The sequence below is a fragment of the Prunus persica genome, chromosome G2, assembly GCF_000346465.2.
Source record: "Prunus persica cultivar Lovell chromosome G2, Prunus_persica_NCBIv2, whole genome shotgun sequence".
NCBI lineage: Eukaryota > Viridiplantae > Streptophyta > Magnoliopsida > Rosales > Rosaceae > Prunus > Prunus persica.
Window position 1 is genome coordinate 2,789,070 of NC_034010.1, and position 27,611 is coordinate 2,816,680.

At 36.0% G+C, this 27,611-nt stretch overlaps 2 protein-coding genes across 9 annotated transcripts; both read left to right on the forward strand.

Moving 5' to 3' along the window:
• On the forward strand, positions 4,143-15,795 carry LOC18787501 (probable disease resistance protein At4g27220). Of its 7 annotated transcripts, none has more exons than XM_020557103.1 (8): positions 4,145-4,380; positions 4,458-4,527; positions 4,616-4,760; positions 5,509-6,011; positions 9,751-12,691; positions 13,402-14,265; positions 14,592-15,162; positions 15,504-15,795. In XM_020557103.1, exons 5-7 carry the CDS (start codon positions 9,833-9,835, stop codon positions 15,114-15,116), a joined length of 4,248 nt encoding a protein of 1,415 aa, XP_020412692.1. In that variant the 5' UTR covers positions 4,145-4,380; positions 4,458-4,527; positions 4,616-4,760; positions 5,509-6,011; positions 9,751-9,832; the 3' UTR covers positions 15,117-15,162; positions 15,504-15,795. The 7 variants fall into 7 exon arrangements, with proteins under 7 accessions (XP_020412696.1, XP_020412692.1, XP_020412693.1 ...); XM_020557104.1 differs by having other exon boundaries at positions 5,516-6,011; XM_020557102.1 differs by having other exon boundaries at positions 5,929-6,011.
• Positions 25,888-27,067, forward strand: LOC109947220. Of its 2 annotated transcripts, XR_002270183.1 has the most exons (4): positions 25,888-26,097; positions 26,175-26,244; positions 26,333-26,526; positions 26,866-27,067. XR_002270183.1 is itself a non-coding variant. In XM_020557108.1 (3 exons), the coding sequence occupies exons 1-3, from the start codon at positions 26,070-26,072 to the stop codon at positions 26,911-26,913; spliced, it is 417 nt and encodes a 138-aa protein (XP_020412697.1). In that variant the 5' UTR covers positions 25,888-26,069; the 3' UTR covers positions 26,914-27,067. The 2 variants fall into 2 exon arrangements, 1 of the variants encoding a protein (XP_020412697.1); XM_020557108.1 differs by having other exon boundaries at positions 25,888-26,244.

Consider the following 27,611-nt stretch of genomic DNA (forward strand, 5'->3'; position numbering starts at 1 on the left):
CCTTCATTTCTCAGATTTTACAAAACACATTCTACTCTCAATGTCAAACTTGAAGAGGGTGTTAGAGAGGCAACAGAAAGAAAGGGAAGAAATCCGGCGTAGACGTGCTGAAGAAGATCGTGACGCCGATGAAGAAGAGAAACAAATGCTTGCAGCAGCGGTGTGTATGCTTAATCAATCAAGGCAACACCGTTGTCCTCGTGCCCCAAATGTGGACAGACTTAGAGAGTCTCGGGGTAAGAATCTCTTGGAGGATTACTTTATCCCAAATTCGTTATATCCTGCTCATAAGTTTCGAGAGAGATATAGAATGCAGCCACATTTGTTTCAAAAAATCATGCATGATATTTGTAATTACGACACATACTTCATTCAAAAGCATGATGTTGTTGGAGTTTTGGGTCTTATCCCGGAGCAAAAACTTACAGCTGCTTTGCGGATGCTTGCTTATGGGGCATCTGCAGAGCAGGTGGATGAGATTGCAAGGATGGGAAAATCAACTATCCTATAGTGCTTGGTGAGATTCTGTGATGCAGTGAAAAATTTGTACACGAGGGAGTACCTTCGCAAACTCACACCGAGGGACCTGCAAAAGCTGCTACAAAAAGCAGAGGCTCGAGGTTTTCCAGGCATGATTGGAAGCATTGATTACATGCACCGGCAGTGGAAGAATTGTCGTACTGCTTGGCAAGGAGAGTACGGGAATCGAAAGGGCCAAAAAAGTATAATTTTGGAGGCCGTAGCTTCATTCGACTGTTGGGTTTGGCATGCCTTCTTCGGGGTTGCCGGATCTCAGAATGACCTCAATGTCCTTGGTCAATCCCTGGTGTTTGACGAGGTATTGTGAGGTCATTCCCCCCAGGTCACGTACCAAATCAACAATACCGTCTACTATGGTGCGTACTACCTTGCCGACGGAATTTATCCTAGGTGGACGACATTCGTGAAAACAATTCCGAATCCCCAATCTGAGAAGGAAAGAAGCTTTGCTTCATTTCAAGAAGGTTACAGGAAAGACGTGGAAAGGTGTTTCGGTATCTTGCAAGCTCGTTGGGCAATTATCAGGGGTGCTGCTCGGATGCTAGACGAGGAGGTGCTGCGGAGTATTATGATGACTTGCATTATCCTCCACAACATGATTGTGGAGGATGAGTATGACTACGATGCTCCAGAGGTGTTTGAACCCGATCCCATGAACACGGCGTTGACAAGAATATATGAAGGGCCGATGGGACCAAATGGACTACCAATGGAGCCCGAACCGTTAGTTCGGGATGGTCGATCCAACAACCCCATGATTGATCGTTATGAAGAAATGCAATCTTCATATGTTCACGAGAGACGTCAAGTTGACTTGATCGAACATTTGTGGGAGATGAAAGGCAATCACAATGGATGAAGTCAAGATTAGTGCTTTGTTTGGAATTATACTTTATTTTGTGTGTGGTGTTTTTTGGAATTATGCTTTTATTTATTATTATTATGCTTTTATGTATGGGTTGTTTTGTGTGTTGTTTGCAATAAATTATGGTTTGGTTTTAATTAATCTTTGTTTTGATGCTCAAATATTTTTAACAAATAGTCATATTATTTAATGCTTTTTTTATTCAATGAAAAGGAAACAATATAACAAATTAAAGGATAATACAACAATACAACATATGGCAAAGGTGTTTCAATACAACCTAATGGTTTTCATCATTTAACCAATCCATATTGCTAGGTCCGTCGTCATGGAAAAGTTTTCTTCTCATCACATCCCTTCGTCTATGCTTCCAATAGGCCTTTGTTTCAGAAGACATATGGCTCGTATCCATGGCCATAATTTTCATCTCTCTATCATCCATGTCTTTTTCTTATGCATGATGCTGTTGAATTGCAAATGTTTTCTCTTGTGCCTTGTCTACTTCATCTATTTTCAAGTCTCTCTCAATTCTTAGTGAGGTGTTCTTAGCTATTTGCTCCAATAATTGTACACATTCATTGCTCGAAGTGCCCCCTCTCTTGGCCTTTGCCGCCTTTCTCCCAATAGGTCTCGGCGGACGTGGGAGTGGTGACTCCGTTTCCATTGGGGAGTCCAATAGCGAATCGGTTGATGGTGAATCGTGGAGCGGCGTCTCATTCAACACAACCGGCGGACCGGTGGGAATAATTTTGAATCTCGAACAATCCTTCACAACTTCCCAACATTGGAAATGCACGAAACTTTTTTTGCCTTGCCCCATGGCACCGAACCACATTTGTGCTTGTATGATCTATTAAAAATAAATAATTGGAAGTGCAAGAAAAAAAAAATTATTATGCAAGAAAATATAAACTATTTTGAAATTCAAGAATAAAATTGATTATGCAAGAAAATATAGACAAATTGGAAATGCAAAAAGAAAGAAAAAAAGATTATGCAAGAAAAAGAAATAGAATATGCACAAAAAAAAAGTTACATTAAATTGATGAAAATGGCAATTATAAATATTTTACCTCATCGGATAGATTTTGACCGCTTCGAATGTTCTCCCTTGCTTTTGTCAAGGCATTTCTCCATTTTCCTAACTCTTTATTCAGAAGTTTCCATCTACTAGACAACGCCGTTTCGGTTCGAATGGAGCCCGATCTTTGACAAAATTCTCCATGAATTTTGCTCAACATATGATGGAACTTCATCCCATTGCCCGTGATAGGGTCATGACTAAAGTTCACCCAAGACTGACACAACGCAATATCTTTCTGAGTTGACCACGAGCCTCCGGTTTCGACAGAAGATGCCATTTGTTTTTTTTTTTTGTTTTTTTTTTATACAAATGGAAAGTAGTAGAAAAATGTGAGTGGAGAGTAAAAAATATTGGAATGAGAAGAGTTTGTATGGAGAATTGGTGTGGGAAGTGAAAAATGTGAGTGGAGAGTAAAAAATATTGGAAGGAGAAGAGTTTATATGGAGAATTGGTGTGGGAAGTGAATAATGTGAGTGGAGAGTAAAAAATATTGGATGGAGAAGAAATTGTATGAAGATTTAGTGTGGAAAGTAAATAAAATTGTTAGGTATTTATAGGGAAAAAATACAGAATTTTTTGGTATTTTTTAAAAAAAATTTCAGAATTTTTTTGATTTTTTTAGCCAAAAAAACAAGGACCGTCGGATTTCTGGAAAACAATCCATCGGAGAAGCCCGGTTGCGACACGTGTCAAATGCCCGTTGGAGTCTGTCAGCGATGACGTCAGCGGGCGGAAGTCAAATATTTTTACCGTTGACGAGTGAACGGTAAAAAAATTTTGAATTATCGTGCCCTGACGTCATCGCCCTCAAGCTGAAGCCCAGGAAAGACTTGGTCTTGGGCCTGCCCGGGTTGGTGGGACCCACTGATTGCCCAGGCTCAATCTTGCGCGCTGGAGGGCCTTGGGCTTGCGAGGGCAGCCTTTTGCCCGATTTTGTGTTGAGCGGTAGAGTTACTCTTAGGAGTTTTTTTTTCTTTCGATAGTGCATTTTTACCAATGGTTTTAAACCTATATAAGTACAAATATGTTTTTAAAACGGTACAAGTAAGAATACTTTGTTTAAAATAATACTTCTTGAAAAGAAAAAATTCTTTATTGTATTTTTGGTAACATTAAAAATAAATCTTATTGAATTTACAGTTTCGAAGGATGAGCTTCTCTTTTCCCCTTTTAATCTAGTATTCTCACAAGGTAGCTCGTTTCATCAAGCATGCTCTGCTTTCGTCAATAACTTCATTGAAGCTAATATTAGCAAAGATGATGCAATTTCAAAGCAAGTTACAAATTTTATAGAGCTCTCGGAGAATTACGGAAACTAGCAACATCATGGAAAGGGCACCAGGCGAGTTTGATGACATCTTTTCATTTTGGATGAGGAAATGAGAAACAGTTTCATTGAAACAGACTGAAAGATTTTGACTAGAGATTCTGAAATGAGGAAAATGCAGAGGTGAAAAGTTTTGTTCACTCATAACTTCATCTTTATCTCCATCTTGGGGAAAAGTTGCGAAAAATGCATGACTTTCTCTGTTGCAACCATCATTCAATTCAACTAGTGGGTACTGTTCACACGTGAGCTGGCCAGACTTTTTAATTAAATTTTGGGTAAGGCTGCCGAAACTTTCTTTGTTTTATTCTTCTTTTGTTCCTTTTCTCTTTCATTTTCCTCCTTTTTGGGTCAACGTTCATCTTCTTCTTCAGAAAGAAAACCCAAACTCGTGGGTATTATTCATCACTCTAGAAGTCTGATTTTGAAAGCTCAAATCAGCAAACTTTCTTCATCAAAGTTGTTCGTCTGTTCGAATACTATATCATACCCAAAAATGAGCATCATCAGACGGGTCTAGCTACCTCGAACCGGCTATGACATTTCTGTGTTCATCCATGGCTGGTGAGTTTTCTGCAGCTCAGTTTTCATCAGTTTTCTTTAATCTCCGGTGCTCGATTGACAAAATGTCCTTCTCTAAGGTTGTTCCTCAGTTGACAACTATGACATATCCAAAATCAGAGCAATCCAACTACTCTAGCTATGTCTGTGGTAAGCATGTTCGTCACTTCCTCGGATTCTGCTGTTATTACTGTACAGTACCTTATTCACTCTTGTATGTCACTTTTCCCTTGCTCAGATGACAAAACTTCCTTCATGAAGGTTGTTCAGAAGTCTTTTCGGCAGTGGTACACCTGAAACAAGCTTTTGTTAGTTTTCAAGTGTTGTTTGAGTTGGTTATTTCTCTGTGGCAGCTTCACCCAGGATTTCGGACCAATATTAAGGTAAAGTTTTAAGATGCTTCGATTTCTGGAAATTTGTGTCTGAGTTGTTGGCCCAAGCCGGTTTTGAAAGTGGAAGGACCAAAAGATAATTTAAGTAAGTGTAAGTGCCAAAGTGCAAATAAAGGAAAATGTAAGGACCAAAGTAAATTATGGATAAGTCTGAAAACCAGAATGTATTGGAAAAAGTATAGGGGCCACTGTGAAAATAAAGGTAAGTATAAGGACAAAATGTGTCAGGAATGCTCAACCCAAACCTGACCCGTTTAATAAACGTGTTATGCACGGGTTGACTTGTTAAGTTCTCGTGCGGGTTTCGGGTTGTGTTGAGTTGACCCGCTAAGTGGTAGCAACTTAAAAACTTTTATAAAAAAAAATTAGAAAAATGAAGAATAAACAAATAAATGGGTTAGTGGGTTGGCGGGGTACAAGGGTTTTTTAGCGGGTTGGCGAGTTACATAAGTATTTTAGCGGGTTGGCGGGTTGACCCTCCATAACTCGTTTTGTTAAACGGGTTATATAGGTATTTCAACGGGTTGACAGGTTGACCCAAAACCTACCCGTTTATTAAACGGGTCATGGCGGGTTGACCTGAAAATTACTCAAATTTTAATCGTGCGGGTTGAACTTGCTAAATTCAATTGCAGGTTTCGAGTCGTGTAACGGGTCGTACCCGAAATTGCCACCCCTAGTTATAATGACTAAATTGCAAATAAGGATTTTTAGTAACATTTTTTAAATGTTCGACTAGGAATCAGTTGCCCAAGCAAGAACAATTTGAGTTCAAAGGTGCATAATGCAAGTGAGACATCAACTTTGGATTCTAGATAGGAGGATTCACTCTCGGACATGTATTCTTGTGTATGTATGACATAGTATATATTTTTGTGTGTGAAAACTGCAATGTTTGTGATTGCCTAATTAACACTTTAGTTTTTCTTTATTTTCTTTACTATTTATTTATTTTTGTTGGGTGAGCAAAACATGAGTGGTTCCTTTACACTTTAGTAGGAAAACTCTTGTTTGTAACTTTTGTAATATTCTTTCTTTATTTTGGGTATTAAGGGCCGGTTTTTTACTTTCTTCGGTTCCATTGCTTTTCTTCTTTTTCTTGTTCTATTTCTCTCATCTTACAACACAAATATTTATACATCGATCTTTATTTCTCCAGTCTTTGTAGGTAGTTATTGTATGGCTTTAGTGGTATACTGGGCATTCGGATTGCGGATAGTGCTAATTTGCCGCTAACTCCAGGTTTGTTTTTCTCAGACATTTTAAATTTGACTTTTGTACTTTTGTTTTTTGTTTTTTAACTATGAGGGAGAAATCAAATAGTGCTCATTTGACGTTGATTACTTTGATAAAAATCACTTTCTTTGACAACGAAGTGTTAGAGTAAATATACATTTATATATAAAAGGGTTGCCATAACTATTGATGACAAAAATTAGCATAAACTGTACAGAAATTGCTCCCAAATTCTTTGAAACCACTGTGAAGCTGATCTACTACAAAGAACATTTGATTTTTTTTTTTTAAAAAAAAAACCGTGCATGCTAAACTTTTGTTTTAGGGGTTCACAAAAAAGTGGTGGGCCTATTTGGGAGTGCTAAAAGCGCTTTCTGACAAACAAAGCACTTTTGACAATGTTTGGCATAAAATGTTATAAGTGCTTCTAGGTCGTGGAAGCGCTTTCTAGAGAAGAACCTACTATGTGCTTTTTCATGAAGTACTTACAAGTGCTTTTCTAGGAAGCAATTGGATTTCTTATGAAAATTTTAACATCTTTAAAAGCGCTTTTGCCAGAAGCCCTTGTGAGCAGAATTGCTTTTTAGAGAAGCAGTCCCAAACAAGTGTTAGAAGTGCTTCTTTCCAACAAGTAGGTTAAAGGTTTGAGTCCCCTTTGGCACATACTTTTTGAAACATTCTTCACAACCAGTTCCGTTCGATTTGTTGACCAAAACCAAAAATTAAGTGAAAAAATCCAAACCAACCTATTCAGTTTGGTCGGTTTGGCAGTCCATCGATTTTAAATTGCAGCCCTAGGTAAAATGGGATATGGGGTGACAACTATGGTGAGATAGAGGGTGGGGTGTACACACACATACTTGTATGGATTAATCGCAAACCCAATAATACACAATCTACTCATAAGACAAATAGGGTGTTTAAGATTTAAGGACTAGTCTTCATTATTGCGACTTAATATTCTTGTTTGACATATAAGTACAATTTCCATAAAAAACTATTGATTGATCGCATTTAGTAAATAAACCATCTATCGAGCACATGCATACTTTTTTTAGTGTCTCGTCATTAATTTAATTTAATTTCTAAGAACATCTACAATCATGCTCTCTATTTTTTAGTTAAAATATAGCTAAAAACACACAAAAATTATTTTGGGAGCTCTCTATAAAATTTGAACTCCAATCATACTCCCTAGTTTAGGGAGTCATAAATACTATAAATATTTTTGATTCAATGTAATTGGTCAATCTCTATAAAAGAAAATATAAAATTATTTAGTATTAATTAAAAGTTTAAAATATGCATAAAACAAAGCGGCATTAAATTATAGGAAGTCACTAAGAGTCCTTTCTCTCTCTTCAGATTTAGGAGCTCCTAGAGGTCTCCCTATTTTAGGAGGTGGATAGGGAGCTTGGTTGGAATTGTAATTTTCCAATTCAACTCAAAAATTTGTCCGATGAGGTGGGTTAGGGAGCCCATTGTGGATGCTCAAGTAAATATAGGTAATATCCATAAAAGATTACATAAAATGATTAGGTTTTATGGGATACTTCCCACACAATATATAGTGGAACAATATTATAGGTGGCCCTATGAGTTGGGCTTCACTAACCATCTATTGATCGAGTGTTTATGGTTGGCTCGACTGAACTCATTTTTTAAGGGAGGTTAGAGCATCTACAATGGACTTCCTAAAATACTTTTTTAGACAAATTTTAAATTTAAGGAGAGTCCCTTTAATTTAATACTCCTTTATTTTAATAGTATTTTAACCATTTATTTAATGTCAACTATTTTTTGTTGTGGCTTTTGTGTATGCACTTTATTCAAAAATTGAATTAAAAAATATTAATAATATTTCTGACTCTTTAAATTAAGTAGTATGGTTGGAGTTGAAATTTGTTAGAGAACTCCTAAAATAATTTTCTAGCATTTTTAGCTAAATTTTAATTAAAAAAATATTGAGCATGATTGTGGATGCTCTTAAACTCAAGTTTAGCCTGAGTTTATTAAAAAATAAACCAAATGCAAATAAGAATGATAATATATATATCTATATATATAAAGCAAAAGTCTAAGAATAGGGAAATATTCAAAATACTAGAAAATGCCCTTGGTTAATTCAAACATTAGGAATTGAAATTATTATTTAAATGAGGATAATATGGTAAATTCACATTTTTTTCATATTAAAAAAAAATAAAAAACAAAATTAGATAATAGGTCCTATTTTTATGGAATACTAGCCCCTTGGGCACCACGCATGTGCCAATTGGTTTTCTTGTTTTATTTTATTTTTAGAATTAAGAAAAGATAACATGGGTAGTTATGTTCCATAAAAATAGGACATATTATCTGATTTTATTTTTAATTTTTTTAATATAAAAAAATGTGAATTTACCATGTTATCCTCATTTTATTAATAATTTCAATTCTTAATATTTGAATTAACCAAGGGCATTTTCTGGTATTTTGAATGTTTCACCATTCTCTGTCTTTTGCTTTATATATATAGATAACTACTCATGTTATCTTTTCTTAATTCTAAAAATAAAATAAAAAATAAAAAATAAAACCAATTGGCACATGCTCACGCATGTGACAAGGGGCTAAGCTAAAAGACCGATCATCCCTGTGAGGAAAATCAATTGGCACATGCTCACACATGCTCACGCAAGCTATTTCATAAAAAGATGTGAGCTGCTAACGAGATTTGTCAGCTGGGCACACCAAAGCTCAAGCTTGGGTCATTTTAACAAGGGGAGTATTTCACTTAGACTCCCTGAAGTTTGGTATAACAACCCAAACACCCCAAGAACCTAAGCCCAGAAAACCACCTTACTCTCGTCGCTCATAATCATCGTTTCAAACCTGCTGTGATTGACATAGAAACTAAAGTTTAGTTGCATATCTAGAAACACTTAGTTTCAAATCTAATGAAACCAAATCACCATCCATAAAACAACCTGAAATTAGATGGGAGGATTTCAAATTAAATTGAAACAGAGCATCGCGTCGGTTGTATATCATTATCATATGAATCCACTGATGATGGGATGATTGAGAGATCTAAGAATCCCATTACCTTGAGCAAATCAAGTGTTGACTTGACTTTTTCATAGTTAAAATTGTAAGTGTTGAACCGCTTGCATTTTTCATTTGAGAATTTCCTTGGTCTCTTTTTTTTTTGACAACCCAGAACTCCACTTCCAGCTTTGCTGATTCAGGTCCCAAACTGCCGAACCCTACAATCTTTGGCGGGCAAGGAAACCCCAAACAGGCGGTTCCCCAACCACTACATGACATCTTTCCAATTAATTGTAAGATTGTAAAGCCTGACATTTAAGACCAAACTTTAACGAAACAATATCTTATAAAAAGATGTGAGTTTCTAACGGCCTTTGTGAGCTCAATCTTGGGTCACCTTAACAAGCCTTATCTTTTATTCCAACCAAGCTTCAACCAGCCAAAAACTAGCTGAACATGAGTCCGACTCAAACTGTATCGATTTGATTTAGAGCCATAGTGATTGTACATTTTAAAATTGAGCTAAAATGATAACAATAAAATCAATGACTGGTATCCATAAATAATGAGTTGGAATTCGACCCAAAATTGTGCACATTTTACTGTTTGTTCTTGTAACTATGACAATGCATTTTTTTTTTTTTTTAAATGTTATGAGACTTGATTGGTGGGGTTTTGGTTGGTTTACCTTACTTTTTCATAATAAAAATTGTAGGTGTGGAATCGCTTGCAACAGTTTCATTTGGTTTGAGAATTTCCTTAGTCTCTGGTGGCTTTATATAAAAAGGCAACAGAAAATGGAAGAGATTGGTGCTTCAATTGTATCTAAAATTGTAGAAGAACCAGTGGCACTAATTGGGAGACAACTCAGCTATCTAATATACTACGATTCTAACATAGAAAGTCTAAAGGATGTGCTTAAAAACCTTGATGACAAGAAAAATGATGTGCAAAGATCTGTGGATGCTGCAAAAAGGAATGGTGCAATCATTAAAGATCAAGTTCAGAGTTGGTTGGAGGAAGTAAGCAAAATATTTCGTGAAGCGGAAGAACTTGAAACCAAACTCAACATGCAAAGGCGGTGCCCAAGTTTGAAATCGCGGTATTCTCTGAGTAGGAAAGCCAAGAAGATTGCTAAGTGTGCCCTTGATCTCAAACTAGACGAAGGACTGAGTAATAATGTTGCCAATCCTGCACCTCTGCAACAGCTGGGGTCAATTATCTCTAGTGAAGGTTTTAAGGGTTTTGAATCCAGAAAAGATGTCATGAATGATGTGCTTAGTGCTTTGAGGAATGAAAAGACAAGAATATTTGGGATTTGCGGGATGGGAGGTGTGGGTAAAACCACAATGGTGAGAGAAATCAAAGAAATCATCAAGAGATTACAAGGAACAAATAAGCTGTTTGATGATGTTGTGATGTCAACTATATCCGCAACTGTAAACATTAGGAAAATTCAAACTGAAATTGCAGAGTCACTAGATATGAAATTGGTCGAGGAAAGTGAATCTATAAGAGCACAAAGGCTACATGAGAGAATCAAGCAGAGTAAAAGAATCCTGATTATATTGGATGATGTATGGTCAGAGCTTAAATTACAGGATGTAGGAATCCCTTTTGGTGTTGGACCTACAACTAATCAAGTTCATGAAGGGTGCAAAATTTTGTTGACATCTCGAAATGAAGAAGTTTGTAAAGTAATGGGTTGTAAAGATGACATTTTTGGAGTCCAAGCCTTAAATAAAGAAGAAGCATGGGAGCTTTTCAGGGCGACTGTAGGTGAATCCTTGGACAATAATCCTGATTTGTCTCATGTTGCAAAATTGATTGTTGATGAATGCAAAGGTTTACCCATTGCTATCATAACTGTTGGGAAAGCGCTTCTACCAAGTAATGGCAAGCATGAATGGAATACTGCCTTGCAAGAACTGAAAAATTCCCTCCCTGAAAACATCCCTGGAATGGAACCTGAGGTTTATTCTTGCATAAAATTGAGTTATGATAAATTGGATAGTGATGAAGTCAAGTCATGCTTTTTACTTTGTTGCTTATTTCCAGAAGATTATGATGTTCCGATTGAGTATTTGGTGAGGTATGGGTTGGGTCGAGCAACTTTCAGAAACACCAACACAGTCGAAGATGTAAGAAACAAAGTGCATTCTTTCGTTGGACAACTAAAAAGAAGGTATTTGTTGCTGGATAGTGAAAAGGAAGAATGTATCAAAATGCATGACATAGTTCGTGATGTTGCTATATCAATTGCCTCAAAAGATCCTCACAGATTTATGGTAAGATCATTTGATGCTGAAGGTGGAGGTGGAGGACGACCAGGGGTACAAAAAGTTACAAACCAAGAACATTGCAGTGCAATTTCATTAATTGATGTTAAATTGGATGAAAATATTACTGATGGTTTGGAGTGCCCCAAACTTGAGCTTCTACAACTGAAAAATTCCTCAAGTAGTTCACAATATTCGAACCACTTTAAAAGAATGGAAGAACTCAAGGTTTTGGCTTTCTTAGAGGTGAATATGTCAAGCTATTTGGCCTCGGAAAAATCTCTACTGCTTGGAGAACCCAAGTACCTTCATACCTTGTGTCTAGAGGATTGCAAATTGGGAGACATATCCCATGTCATTGGAGGATTGGAGAATTTGGAGATCCTCAGCTTTGCTCGCTCTGAAATCAGTAAGTTGCCTAGAGAAATAGGACATCTTCATCGGTTAAGGATGCTGGATACAACAGATTGTGAAGGACTTGAAGAAATTCCTCATGGTGTCTTATCCAAGTTAAGGAGATTAGAAGAGTTGTACATGGCAGAAAGCTTTCTCAATTGGGCTCCAGCAACAGGAAGCAAGGATGAAACGAGCATGGCAAGCCTTGATGAGGTGACGTCTCTATCTGATCATTTAAATGTCTTAGCCATAAAAATCCATGATGTTCAGATGTTGCGGAATGATGAGTTTCTTTTAAGAAGTCAGCCTATAAGATTTCATGTATCTATCAATATTAGTTGGTCATACAAAAAAGAGAGTTTCAAGAATCGAATGCGTGGTTATCTGTTCGAAAATAGTTTGATGCTTCGTGGTGATGTAAAGGAATATTTGGAGATTGGAGCAGTTAGATACTTCTTGAAGCAATCTGAAGACTTAAGCCTACGCCACACATACAATTTAAAGTATGTCATCGAGAAGTTAGACGATCAAGGGGGCTTTCAACACTTGAAAGTGTTATCAATCATGTATGACAACAACATAGAGTATCTTATGAATGGAACAGATTGGACTCGTCGTGGTCAACCTGCCTTTCCCATCTTAAAATCAGCTACCTTTGAGTATGTTGACAAACTAAAAGTTTTGTGTTGTGGCAAACTACCAGACAAGCGCTCTTTTATGAACCTGAAATCTATTGTAATTGACAATTGTCATGAGTTAAAATATGTCTTTTCACTATCCGTAGCACAAAACTTGGTACAACTCCAGAAATTAATTGTTAAAAACTGTCAGAAAGTGGAAGATATCATATCAAGGGAAAGAATGGAAGATGATAATGCATCTCACAGGATAAGTTTCCCAAGATTAACTGTTTTGAAGCTTTATGATCTACCCAAGCTCCTTGGTTTCTACACGGGAAACCAACGGGACTCCACCTATGAGGTATGTATGTATAAACTTTTGATGCTTGAATGGTATATACTTGTTACTCTTTGGAATATGCTACTTTTGTTGTGTTTAATACTGTCGTTCCAGTTCTAGAAGTTGGTTTGGGTAAAACTTAATCATTTTTGGTATGTTAGAGATTTTAGATGCATTTCAATTTTTTGCAACTATTTTATAGATATTTAATAAAAAAATATTTCTGAAAAAATCACTTGAATCATATATCATTTGACCACTCAATTAAATTATTGTGATTTTAGTACTTTCTTGAAGCATTGTATTCATCAATTTTGTAGAACATAATTAGATATCGAAACGGTTTCCGAATTGTCTAATTTTTTGTAAGTATAATCTATGAATATAGACTTGAGAAATAGGCGGTTTGGATAATTGAAAAACAATTTGTAGTGTGTTTAGAATGTCCCTTAATAGAAGGGGACTATATTTCTAAATCTTCACACCTATGATTTTCATTTGAAAATTTAAGTTGAGATGTCCTTAGAGTTAAAAATGTTTATTGGTAAATAGTAATTGACGGTAGGAAAAGGGGAGTATTATTATTTCTCAAAATTTATGACACAGGATGTGGGAATATAATTAAGGCAATTTGGAAATAAGACAAATTGTGGAAGTTCATTACTTATGTATTTCTTTCTTTTTGGCTCATGTGTAAGTTCATTATTTATGTAGAATTAATTAATGTACAGATTATAAAGCCCAATGATGAAAGTGTGAATAAGACGAAAGAGACTAGGAATGACAATCAAGTTGCTGGGTCGACCTCATCTAGATCAAAAGTAGCACAAGTGGGAGCAAGTTGTAATGCTCTATTTCCTTCAAATTGCATTTCATGGTTACCAAATCTAGAGAAACTAGTGTTGATAGATTCGACAAGTGAGCAAGGCTCAGAAGAACTAGTATTCAATGTGGTATTTGATTTAGAAGGGCATAATTCAGCATTTTCTCAATTACAAACATTCCAAGTGTTTTCTTTATATGGAGTTGAACATTTGTGGAAGAACGTTCAACCTGGATTCCAAGGTTTTCAAAATGTAAGATCTTTAGATATTCAAGAATGTAGGAGTCTAAAATATCTATGCCCTTATGAAATTTACAAGCTCCTTGTGAATCTCGAAGAAGTCCAAATATATGAATGTGAGAATATGGAAACTATAGTACATGAAGAAGGGAAAGAGACAGGTGGCAGTGGCTCGATGACTTTGTTTCCCAAACTAATTAATAACATCATACTAGACAACTTGCCAAACCTCGAGAGATTTTGCCCTGATGCCCATTCTTTTGCATGGTCCTCCTCCACGAGAGTTCTGCGTGTGGAATTTTGCCCCAAATTAAAGACATTGGGTTTTGAACTAGTAAGCAAAAATCTACCTGCAGCAGTTGCAGAGAATTTGAGTGATGATCATGTAAGAGGTAGAGAAGAATTAGGATCTGACTGCGCATCATCAACTGGATCTGGATTTGGATTTGGATGTGCGCCACTAGTCTGCTTACAAAGTCGTCCATCTACTCGCAACTTTACTCAAATATTGCCCCGCCCTGTAAATAGAGAGGTACATATGTCATTATTCTAGACTATGCTTCTCAATTTAGTGTCTATAATTGGTCTTACGTACAGATGTCATTGAAAATAAAAGAAAAATAAAACAAAAAAGTAGAGTTAAATGGGCTTGCCCCAAGCACGGGCCATGACAATTGTAAACACTTGTTAATTTTCATTTGGGAAATCATCACCATTATTTTCGCAAACAGTCTTATTAATATCTAGAATGTCATGGTAAACAACGTTCTTGATTTCTAGAATGTGATAATATCCCATATGTTTATGATTGAAATACTAACAAATTAATATACAATTACTTTTCTACCATTTTTCCAGGTAACGCCGACAAGTGCTACCCACAATCTAGAAGATCTCTTTGTAGAAAAGTGCGATTTATTGGAAGTGATATTTTTGGTTCAGGAAACCCCTTCTACTCAAGCATTTGATAAGCTGAGGCAATTGAATTTGTGGAGGTTACCAATGCTGAGCCACATATGGGAAAAGGGTTTACAAGTTAGCTCAGGCTTTGGAAACCTGAGATTACTAAAAGTACAGTCCTGTCACAATTTGAGATACTTGTTTTCACCGCACATAGCCAAACTTCTTACCTACCTTGAGAGAATAGAAGTTTCCTGGTGTAGTGCGATGGAGAAAATTGTTGGAGAGGCAGAAGGAGGAGGAGAAAGTATTGAGGATGAATTGACATTTCCGCACGTAAATTCCATCTTACTTGGGCGTTTACCCGAACTTGAATCTTTCTGCTCTGAAGCTTATACTTTGAAGTGGCCAGCCTTGGAGAAAGTCGAAGTTCAAAATTGTCCAAAATTAAAAGCGTTTGCTCCTGAGTCTCTATATGCATAAGCAGCCAACATGTGTCTATGAAGCGTCCACGTGGAAAGAAAAGAAGGTATGTTTTCAATTCAACCAAGCACTCTGGTCGGTCACTATAAAATCAGTAGAAGATATATGTATAGCTTAATATATTTTCATGAATTGGCGTTGCTTTTTATTTTTCTTTGCCTTATCTTTCTCATGTCATTAGTCCATCTCCACGTGTTTAAGCTATATATATATATATATGTCTCGTTAAAATGCTTATTTATATATGGCTCGTTAAAATGCTTCTAAGGATGGTATCATTTTTTGAAGTAGTACTTAACCATTAATATTTTTCCAACAGCATGCATTTTCTATTTTAATCATAGATAATAATTTTTTTATTCTTTATTTTGCATAATCTTTGAGAAGAATATCATCAGAAGCCAAGAAGCTAGGGACAACACTACATGACATGTTACGGTGCACATCTACATGACATACCAATTTCGTTACTGTTGATATTTTTGATTAATGTTCCTCATATCCTGCCATTGCATCTCTTTGATCAGATAATTTAGTTATTATCTTTAGTTGTATTATAAAACTGGATTTATTTGGACCTTCCTTTTCGTATGTAATATTACCATATTGAATCTTTGGATGTTTGGCTCAACTGTTGGTATCTAGTTAATCAAATTACAAGCATCATAGTTTTAAATTATATATAGTTTAAATTATATATATGTATAAATTAACCAAAGTTGTTAATAGAAAGATCCGTGTAACTCATACTAAACATTAGGGGTGGGCATCTTAAACCGAAATACCGAAACCATACTCTAACTGCACCGTACCATACCGATTTCATACCGTTTCATTAGTTATGGAGAGATATTCGGTACCATACCGTACCGTACCAATAGGGTATGGTATGGTAGCGGTATCAAGATTTTGGTACCTGTATTTTCAATCAATTCAATAAGATGATCCAAAGGTTGTAATTGGCTCCACAATCAAGATCCCGCCAAAACTAAGTCCATAACTAAATGAAAAAAAAACAAAACAAAACTAGTCATAACTCAGGAAGACGACAGAGACTTGCATAAAATATATAGAACTCGTTCCCAAACTGTTCCAAAGCAATGGGGAGTTAGTCTACTGTACCGAACATTTGATAGAAAATTGTTCACACTAAACATTTATATTCTTCATTTATTACCACTTTAAACATTTAATTTGAATTAAGAGAGAAATTCCCCCCGTATTTAAGGCAATTCTGGAGTTGGTCTTTGGCAAGTAGAATAATGTCACAAAACACAGAATTGTAAGCAAGCAATTAACCCTATAAGTGAGAGTGGTTGGCAGCAGTGGCGGATCTAGGAATTTTCATTTCGGGGGTCAACGTGTAAAAGGTTAAAAAAAAGTCCATACAAAATAGACCTATTGAAATGAAACGATAATACTCTAATTCATAGTTAATAGATAAAACCAAACAAAATACTCGTGTTCATTATCAAAGAGAACTACATCAACTTTAAAAAATAAACACACATTGCAATACACTGGAAATATCTCTAAGAATGTGATAATAAACCAAAAATTAGCATAATCCTCTTCGTCTCCCAAAGCGTCTCGACCTATTCGACATAAGAACTGGCATATATTAGCGTAATCCTGCTGATTTTAGGGCATTTGCGTCATTTTTTAGGTCTGTCGTAGGTTTGACTTTGGGCTTTATCTGCATTTCTTTTGGGTTCTAGCTCCCAAACTTTGGGTTCTTATGAGTATTGTCTTAGGGGGAGCTTACTCAAGCAAAATATTTCTTCAATACGTAAGAGTTAGGTTATTCTTATAAAACTCTTTGTGGATTGAACCTCTATGGTTTTTTACCTAGATTGACCTTAGGTCCCTTCATGCATTCATATCACACATGAAAAATTATTTTATGTAAAAATATTGGCTAAGTATGAAAAATGGTTTTTCAGAAGAATCTTTTTCTCAAGATAATTTTTGGCTGCTTTTATTCCTTACACATCAAATAAGAAAACTTGATTTTATGGGATTTCAGTATGAAGTATATATTGACTTAATAAGCCATAATTTTTAGTCTAAATCGTATTTTGCACTAAAATCAAATTTTCATATTTTGATTTGGTGGGAATATGATTTCTAGTATTTTTATTTGAATCCAAACGGGGGGTACTTTCTTATTTACATTCTTTTTACTTTCATTTATTTTATATTACTCCATTTTGAAAATGAAAATAAATAAATGAATCACATCATCTACCCATTACTTCATAAAAAAGAATAAAAATAAATAAATGCAGAAAAATTGCTACCTCTTCTCTTTCACGCCAGTAACTTGCCCTCTTTTCCCCTTTCACTTTATTGTCTTGTGTTGCACAATTTGCCTCTTTTTTTCCACACCTCTCACATTTGTCAACATCTACTACCCTACCTACCAATATTCATCCCTTTATCTCTCTGTCTATTTCCTCGTAGACACTCTCTTTGTCATTGTTTACCTTTTTTTATCTTTAATCCCTCTCGGTCAGCGAGTCCACTCCTCTCTTTCGGTGGTCTCCCTTACTTTTGTACTATCTTCTCATAGCTGTTATAAAATAACTGGGATATGTGCGAATATTGAGCTGCACGTAAAGTAGATGAGACACAGTATTTAACGAGGTTCAGCTATGCCTACGTCCTCGGAGAGCAGTAACAGTAACTTTTCACTATGTAAAATAATAGGGCTACAACTTTGTGTTTACAATATGTATGGCTCACTCAATTTTCTCTCTTGGAGAATTTCTCTCTTGCTCTCTTTCCTCTCAACTCACTCACCCTCATTCTTCCTTCTCTTCCTCTTCTATATGTGTAAACTTCTCTTGATGGAGGTATCTATTTATAGGCCTAAGACATTGGTTGTTCACCTCACAATATAATTGGTAGACAACATCATTAATATTCTTCAATCAACAACATCATTAATATTCTTCAATCAACAACATCATTAATATTCTTCAATCAATTAGGTAGTGGTTTGGTTTGGTGGGTGTGTGGTTAGGTTTAGTGGGTGTTAGTTGGCTATGTGGGCTTCACCTATTCTTCTTTACTTATTCTTCTTTACAACACTCCCCCTTGGAGACCACATGTCCCTAGATTGGTTGCCTCATTAAAACCATGCTTGGAGAAAAACCCAGTGAGGTAGAAAACTGATGGAAGGAAGAAAAAAGAGTACAGCAATCTGTATAGCATACTTCTGGATGCTCCCCCTGATTAATATCTCCCCCTGATGTCTTCATGACTATCTTTTGGAGTGAGAATCTTTCGGAGTGAGTGGAGGATATAGCCATTAATAATTCTCGTAGTTGAGTAAGTAAATATATTTCCAGTGAGCTATCTCTATGTAAATCATATAAATTTTCAGAGTCCGCGTTTCTAACAAAACTTGGGCTATTTGTAAGTTCACTTGAAAGAATATGCCCGTACATGGTGTTATGCGGAGATAGCATCAAATATACCTCACATCATCCCAAAATGATGGTGATGGAGTTGAGCCATATCTGGAAAATATGATGTCCGGTCCAATATACTTCCGGAAAATCATTAAAGTGTCCAACGGATAATCCTCATAAAAATGCTTCAATACTTTCTTAGTATAAGCAAGAATCTCGTTGGCATAATGCTCGATCCTTAAGTCGAGACAAATATTTCTTGAACTCTTCAGAAGCTTTAATGTGTTGCAAACACATTATAATCAATGTACTCACTGAGGTAATTTATGCATATTAATATTGAGTACAAATTTTGTGCTTCAAGCACATGTCCTTTAGGGACTTGCTTTATGCAATGTCAATCCTCTCAACGGATTTTGTTTAAAAGGGATTAAACTTTATGACACATTATATAGCTTTAACCCAGCTATTTATACATCTTTAGGAAATCGCTTCTGGCGATATGCTCCGTGCATTTAATAACCCTTAAAGATAATATGTTGGTCTCCGTAATTGTGTAATAAGGGGGGCACAATTGAATCTGTAAATATGGAGAAAACCCAACATTCTTTGTTTCTGCCAGAAACAGTGTGTCATACAAAGTAGGTATATTCCCTTTTATTCTGAACACCCAAGTATAAATTTCAGTATTAACATCTTTTGGGGTTCGTATTGTGGGTTTGTTCTTTCACGTTCATTCTCATCTATAATGGAATTACCTCATTCCATTTTGGCCAAGGATATTGTCGACATTTAATAACTGAACGTGGTTCCAATCAACACAGCCCATTGATGATTTGAGTAGCTACTCCAAAACTAAAAATTGTCATTCATCAATTCATGATCTCATCATTCTCATTTGCACGTGCATGCATCAATTATAAGCATTTCTTTGCTTTTGGGTACCCAAGCCACTTCATGGGGCTTTTATTATGTGAGAATGTGGATTATAACCTCCAATGGAGCGTTATTTTACAGTCGGGCGTGGATAATCTCTATTTTAGGGAGTTGGAACATTTAGAACCCATATATCTGTCATGCTGCAGGCATGCCACAGATTAATACATACATGTCAATTAATTTCTGGGACTAACCCATACATACGCATTAGGCGTGCACAATATCAATATTGACATGTCAAAGGATTGTCCTTTCGGGACTTCAATCCACATCATTTGCTACGCAACAGGCGTGCATCATATTGATCACTGCTATACCTATATCCTGTTCTTATGGGAATTTAATCTGTGTAGTGTATTATCAATGTATCCAACTTGCAATCTGTAAAATTTGCATTAATAATTCATGGATACATACAAGCCATTCTTTTGGAACAGACTTATCTCCCCATTTGGTTACCTTTCAAGATAAAATATCAAATAAGTATATAAGCACAAATACTGCTTACATCCTTAGGTGGGAGAAACTTTTCTCAAGTATCATTCAAGCTCGTATCGGCCCAGTAAATATAATGTAGCGCTTGATGATCTAGTTATATCCTGCAAGAGCAAAATCACAACTCTTTTCTCTGTCAAAAACAAATAACCCTCAGAGTTAGGATCACTCCATGGATTCTTTCTTCAGATGTTCATTCTAAAGAAATAAAATCTCTTATGAACAGAGAGTTATAAAAAGAGAAAAAATGCAAAAATAATGTGATATTGATTGCAAGAGAAGGTAAGCAATCAAGGAAGAAAGCTGGTGGGAGCAGACAACAAGCTCAGCAATCAAGGAAGGAAGCTGGTGGGAGCAAACAACAAGCTCTCATTTCTTCTAGTCTAGAAGAACTTCCGGAGATTAGAGCATAAGGTTGCCTTCACAGTTCCCTGATGTGGCGGAAACGTGATCAGGGATAGTCTCTCTTCCTGAATGGATGATTAGAGATAGTCTTGCTTCTCGGGCATATTAAGTGCTCACTGATAAGAAAAACAAGTAGATATCGCATCACTAGGTATGGAGAAAAACTGGATGTCTTCTGCAAAGAAAATTTCGTTAGTAACACATTTATACACAAATAAGAGGAATAGGTAGAACCGGTGAATTTCAAATTAACCATAGGAAAATTGCGAGATTCTCGGGGTGCTTTTGAAAAAATAGCTCCGTGAAATCCGCAAAGCAAGATCGGCTTTTGACGAAAATAATACTTTGAAAACGCCGAAAGTGCCGACAAACATTAATGGAGGCCACGTGAAGTTTTGGAATCTGGAAAGAAAAAGAGAATATGGGGATCCGAAAAGATATTGGGATCCTGAAAAACTGTAGCCATATTTCCTCCTATAGATATTGCCTTTGCAAAACTTGATTGGAGCAACTGCGTTTCAACTTAACTTCCTTCATTTTCTGAAACTTTAGTTTTCTTAAGACTTTCTTCGAAACCTTCTTAAAAATGGCTTCCTCTTCTTCCTGCCCAAATTATTTCAATTTAAATGATACTCCCACAACAACCAGTGACGCCAAAGTTTGGCGTCCATCCTTTGTATCCCAAAATCGTCATCTCACAGTTAATGATTCTGTGATGATGAATGATGCTACTGCTGTCATAGTAGCTAGGAATTTCATTACTCCAATGGATGAAATGCTGTTAACAGGGAGGTCTGAGGAAGAGGCTATTGATGACTCAATGGCTTTTAGCATTCAGTGTGCTGCTTCTGTTTCTAACATGGCTGATCGTTTGCGTGCTAGAGCAGACGAGGTTGAGAGGCTAACAACTGAAAATTCGTCTCTCCAAAGAATGCTTCATGAGTCTCAACAGGAGGTTGAGAAACTTAAAGGAGAGAATAATGCCTTGTTGAAACTGGTGAGTTCGTACTCTGTTGATACACTGAGAAGGCTAGACATGCTGCAGGTCTCCAATGAAAGAATTTTGGGAGACCACGAGAGGCTCATGGCTAAGCTTAAGAGGCGTCGTCCTCTTCCTTCAGAAGCTTCCAGAACATAATGTAATTTTATAGATTTTACAGGGCCTGCACCTTCATTGCAGGTGGAAAAATCTATCTGTTGTATGTTCCTTTCATGTTATAATAATTGCGCACATTCTTAAACTTGCACTTGTGGTTTTTTTTATTTTTTTTTTATACGTCTTTTCAAAATGACGGTTTGGAACCTTGTGCCTTATAGGTTCAAATAACCACATCGACTCTCCCAAATTTCATATTTCAATGTATGGAACTTTTGGCCTGGGCTAAACACAAACTCAGAATTTATTCGCCCTTTTCAAATGGACATGAAATATGAATAGAGTAAAAGCCATGCTAATATCTCATATATTTGGGTTCATGAGCTTCCGGCCCAGATATAACAAAATGTGAGGGGAGCCTCAATTCATCATTCTCTTATGCCAAAGAAATATGTGGCGTACCACAATTTGCAATAATACCTCAAGGGTTGTCCATTTAATTGTTGGAACTTCAGGTTCTCAACACTGTTAGATTTTGAACCTCAAGCTAAAATCACATGTTCTCATGGTATGGACATTTTTAAAATTTTCTGTACATATTTCTGGACTTCAAGCCCTTACATAATTGTCCATATCTTGAGGAACTTCTGGCATCTCATTTAATTGCTCATTCATGAGTTTAAGGAACTGCAGGTTCCCTTTTTGAATAGTGATGGTTTACCCAAAATGGTTAATATTTATGTATACGTTACTATTCATATATCCGGTACTATTCATCAAGTCATGAATACGTATCTATTCATGTGTACAGTACATTTGCCAGTACAGTTATCATCCATGTGTACGGCATTATGAACCAATACGGTACTGTTACATCATTAAGGAACCCCAGGTCCTTATTTACATGTCAGGGATCAAGGACCCTCAAGTCCAATCACATGTTTACAAATATAGTACCGGAGAGACTGCCAGCTCTCATATCAACGTCATCATCAAGGATCTTCAAGTCCTGATGTAATTGTATGATGAAGATCAAGGAACTTCTGGTCCTGATCTGCATACTGTAAAAACTCATCATACAGCACAATTAATCCATAAAATAAATTACAGGTAAATAAATTACTGGTATGGACGATAAACCCGCACCATACTTTAAATAAATATAAATGTGCGGTAAAATAAATTTATAAATTAAATTGCTTGCTGTATGGACGTTAATCCCGCACCATACTTTAAATAAATGTAAATGTGCGGTAAAATAAATTTATAAATTAAAATAAATGTAAATGTGCGGTAAAATAAATTTATAAATTAAATTGCTTGCTGTATGGACGTTAATCCCGCACCATACCTTAAATAAAATTAAATGTGCGGTAAAGTAAATTCATAAATTAAATTGCTTGTTGTATGGACGTTAATCCCGCACAATACCTTAAATAAATGTTAAATGTGCGGTAAAGTAAATGTGCTTGTATGGGTATTAATTCTGCTCCATACATTTAAATAAAAGTAAAGGCGTGGACGATAAACCCGCACCACCCTTTTAAATAGATAATGTTGTATGGGTAATAAACCTACACCATACAGTAAATAAAATAAATGTGGGGATAAAAACCACCACAAAAAAATATAGAAGGTGAAACTGTCCATATAATTACCATATATAAGGATAAAGTAAAGACAATTATTTGTGCATTCATATCAACACCACAATCAAATAATATGATATTATTATACTAATATATTAGTGGAAAGCAAGACATATCATGTTGGCTTTTCTTCTTTTCACTTGCAATTAAGTTGAACTTGTTGTGTAGAGAAATAATAAAATAATAAAAAAAAGTAAGAGGCATAGAGCTTATCCTTACAGTTGGTTTGCTCGTATATCTCTCTTGCAGACCACAGCTCCTCCACTACTTTTCTTCCTTACATCGACATAAGGGTTAGTAGTATAGATAATAGTGCAACACAAAAATTATACCTGAGAGCTTCTCGTGTTGATAACGTGTTATAAAATAACTGGGATATGTGCGAATATTGAGCTGCACGTAAAGTAGATGAGACACAGTATTTAACGAGGTTCGGTTATGCCTACGTCCTCGGAGAGCAGTAACAGTAACTTTTCACTATGTAAAATAATAGGGCTACAACTTTGTGTTTACAATATGTATGGCTCACTCAATTTTCTCTCTTGGAGAATTTCTCTCTTGCTCTCTTTCCTCTCAACTCACTCACCCTCATTCTTCCTTCTCTTCCTCTTCTATATGTGTAAACTTCTCTTGATGGAGGTATCTATTTATAGGCCTAAGACATTGGTTGTTCACCTCACAATATAATTGGTAGACAACATCATTAATATTCTTCAATCAACAACATCATTAATATTCTTCAATCAATTGGGTAGTGGTTTGGTTTGGTGGGTGTGTGGTTAGGTTTGGTGGGTGTTAGTTGGCTATGTGGGCTTCACCTATTCTTCTTTACTTATTCTTCTTTACAACAATAGCATTATTTTCTTTCCTTTTTCGGTTCGCACCTCCTTTTGTTCCGCTAATCTCATTTTAAAATGAGTGCTGTTATTTCCACCCACATGTCATATTTTTTCACTCACTTTATCTTCCCACCCACCATATAAATTTGCAAAAGGTAATCCTATTTTTCCGCCCACCATAAAATATCCTTTACGGTGCATCCAGCCATTGTTTTTGTAAATCATCCATAATCAATGTATGAATTTAAATACTGAACACGAGTTTGGGAGTTGTCTGTGTAGATAGAAACTGAAGAATTGAAACTAACTTCAAATTTGGGAAGAGTTGAAAACCATAAACATTGCATCACAAATCCAATGGCGGGTAACAAATTTGTTTTCTTGTATTTCAGTTTCTTTGTACTTTAGTTTTACATTTTTTTTTGGGTGTTAGTGCTCATGTGGTTTTCCTTTCTGGAAACCTAACTTTGTATGATCTATCTGTCCTCTTCGTTAATAAAGCCTACTTTGATCAAAACAGAAAATCCAATAGCGGGTAACAAGAACTTGCAGAGAGAGAGAGAGAGGCTGAGGTCGGGTCAGTAAGGAGATGGTGGGGGTGGGTGGCAGTGAGATGGTGGGGTGCTAGGGTTTGGAGAGGGCTGTTAGGGATGAGTGGGTTCATTCAAAGAGAGAGATGGGAGAAGAGAGAGCGAAAGAGGGAGACGGATTAGGGAAGAATGTGAAGTCTGGGGATGATTTTTTATTTTTATGAAAAGCTAGAGATGAATTTTCAATTTTAAAGCTTTTCCCTTAGTTAAAGTTTTTTTTTTAAAAAAAAAATATTTACATTTTACATTTTATAAAGGGGTAAATTTGTCTTTAAAATTTTGAAGATAAGGTGAGTGGGGAAATAAGATAAGGGAGTGGAAATATCAGCACTCTTTAAAATTGACCACATGCCTTTCCTATGCTTTACCTTTTTTTCTTATTATAAAAAAAGTGGCAGGAGTGTCACCTCTCCAAGCCGAGCACGGATTAAGAGAAAGCTCTACTCAAGAGATTCGTTACCACCCATAATTAAACTTAATCTGCACATATCACCCTTAGCCACACATTTTGCAAATACAATCTATAAATCATACATGAAAAACAATAAAACAGAAATTAAACTAAACTAAATGACTATGAATATACCGATAGCGAGTGTAATCGTCGTGGTGCAACAAACCATGCTGCATCTGAGCAGATCAAGAGATCCAATACTGTAAAAATCAAATTAAAAAAGAAAGAAGACGACGAAGATGTAGTGATTTGAAAAACAAACGGATCAGAGTGCAAACCGTTAATGGAGAATTTAGGGGAAATCTGATCGGCACTGTTTGACTAAGGGTAAAAGAATCATTTCACAAAGGGATTAGGTCTTGAAAATCACTTGAAAAATAGTCACCGTTGCCATAATTGCAACAGCAGCAGTGGATTTCTGGCCCAGTTTCTTTATTGAGCTCCTTGATAATTCTTATTGAATTTACAGTTTCCAACACCTAATATGAGAAACAAGCTTCAAAATCTCCTCATCACGCTCATCAAAACCCTCGCACTCCCTCACATCCAGAAGCACAAGCTCTCTGCACTCCTTCAGCAACATCACAAGATCGTTCTTCTCCAGGCATGAGAGCCTGAAGCACAGGTACTTCAAATTAAATTATTTACAATCAGAAATAAATTATTAAAAACAAATGCACATACAATTAAAGATAAGAATTCCCATCGTTTAACCCAAAAAAAAAAAAAACAAAACAAGAAGCACCCAAACAAATAACATACTAGTTAGTCACAATAAAAGTGACTTTTTGCCTTTTTTTCGTTTTTGGGTCCATTCTGCCGACACCTACTTTTTATTCTTCTTCTGCTCCTTTTCTCTTTCATTTTCCTATCACCACCAACGTTCATCTTTTTCTTCTTCTTCTTCTTCATAAAACCCAAACTCGAGGGTACTATTCATCACTCTAGAAGTCCAATTTCGAAAGCTCAAATAAAAAAACTTCATTCATCAAAGTTGTTCATCTGTTCGAATACTACAACATACCCAAACATGAGCATCATCAGACCGGTCTAGCTACCTCGAACCGGCTATGACATTTTTATGTTTATCCATGGCTGGTGAGTTTTCTGCAGCTCGGTTTTCAACAGTTTTCTTTAATCTCCATTGCTTGTTTGACAAAACGTCCTTCTCTAAGGTTGTTCCTCAGTTGGAGAACTTTGACATCCAAAAATCAGAGCAATCCAACTACTCTAACTATGTCTGTGGTAAGCATGTTCGTCACTTCCTCGGATTCTGCTGTTATCACTGTAAAGTACCTTATTCACTCTTGTATGTCACTTTTCCCTTGCTCAGATGACAATACTTCCTTCATGAAGCTTGTTCAGAATTCTTTTCTCTACAATATATCCAAAAATAGCGGCAGTCCAACAAGTGTAGCTTTCTCGGCAGTGGTACACCTGAAACAAGCTTTTGGTAGTTTTCAAGTGTTGTTTGAATTGGTTATTTCTCTTTGGGAGCTTCACGTAGGATTTCGCACCAATATTAAGGTAAAGTTTTAAGATGCTTTGATTCTGGAAATTTGTGTCTGAGTTGTTGGCCGAAGCCGAATTTGAAAGTGGAAGTACCAAAAGATAATTTAAAATAAGTATATGTAAAGTGAAAATAAAGGAAAATGTAAGGACCAAAGTGAAATTATGGATAAGTCTGAAGACTGAAATGTATTGGAAAAAGTATAGGGGCCAAAGTGAAAATAAAGGAAAGTATAAGGACAAAAGTGAAATTATTGACAAGTGTGAGGACTAAAGTGCAATTAAAGCTAGTTATAATGACTGAATTGCAAATGAGGGTTTTTAGTAACATTTTTAAAATGTTGGCCTAGGAATCAGTTACCCAAGCAAGAACAATTTGAGTTCAAAGGTGTAGAATTCAAGTGAGGCATTAGCTTTGGATTCCAGGTAGGGGGACTCACTCCTGAACTTGTATTTTTGTGTATGTATGACATTGTATATATTGTTGTGTGCGAAAACGAAAACTGTAATGTTTGTGATTGCCTAAATTAACACTTTAGTTTTTTTTATTTTCTTTACTTTTTTTTTTGTTGGGTGAGCAAAATACAAGTGGTTCCTTTACACTTTAGTAGGAAAACTCTTGTTCATAACTTTGGTAATAATCTTTCTTTATTTTGGGGATTAAGGTCCTATTTGTTTACTTTCTCCGGTTCGTTGCTTTTCTTCCTTTGCTTGTTCTATTTCTCTCATCTTACAACACAAATATATATATATATATTTCAAAAATAAAGAAAGCTCTATTTCAAAAATAGAAGTTCATTCTTTATTTTGTTTCTCTTCTATCTCTGGTGTGTTTATCCCTCTTCTTGGTATCAGAGCCATAAGAGTTACGGTCTTTGTCTAAGTCTGCTACTCATCCCCGCCCAAGTGGCTGGTTTAAGCTTCTGAGTAGAAGTTCTTCAATTTCTTCCTTTCCTTCCCTTTTATTCTTTGAGTTATTTGTTAATCTTTCTTTAAGGTCTGACCCGTGAGTCCTTTTTCCAAACAGTAAGTCCCCAGTGTAGAGGACCTGAGCGGTGGGCAGGAGACAAAATTAAGAGAGGTTAATAGGTTCCTTGTTGAGT

What these genes read in the sequence shown, in the direction of transcription:
- LOC109947220 (XM_020557108.1), top strand. Translation starts at nt 26,070, where the DNA reads ATGACATTTTTATGTTTATCCATGGCTGGTGAGTTTTCTGCAGCTCGG. An exon ending in CTACTCTAACTATGTCTGTG is followed by an intron (nt 26,245 to 26,332) that starts GTAAGCATGTTC and finishes TCCCTTGCTCAG; the next exon opens with ATGACAATACTTCCTTCATG. An exon ending in GATTTCGCACCAATATTAAG is followed by an intron (nt 26,527 to 26,865) that starts GTAAAGTTTTAA and finishes CCTAGGAATCAG; the next exon opens with TTACCCAAGCAAGAACAATT.
- LOC18787501 (XM_020557103.1), top strand. Translation starts at nt 9,833, where the DNA reads ATGGAAGAGATTGGTGCTTCAATTGTATCTAAAATTGTAGAAGAACCA. An exon ending in AACGGGACTCCACCTATGAG is followed by an intron (nt 12,692 to 13,401) that starts GTATGTATGTAT and finishes ATTAATGTACAG; the next exon opens with ATTATAAAGCCCAATGATGA. An exon ending in CCCGCCCTGTAAATAGAGAG is followed by an intron (nt 14,266 to 14,591) that starts GTACATATGTCA and finishes CCATTTTTCCAG; the next exon opens with GTAACGCCGACAAGTGCTAC.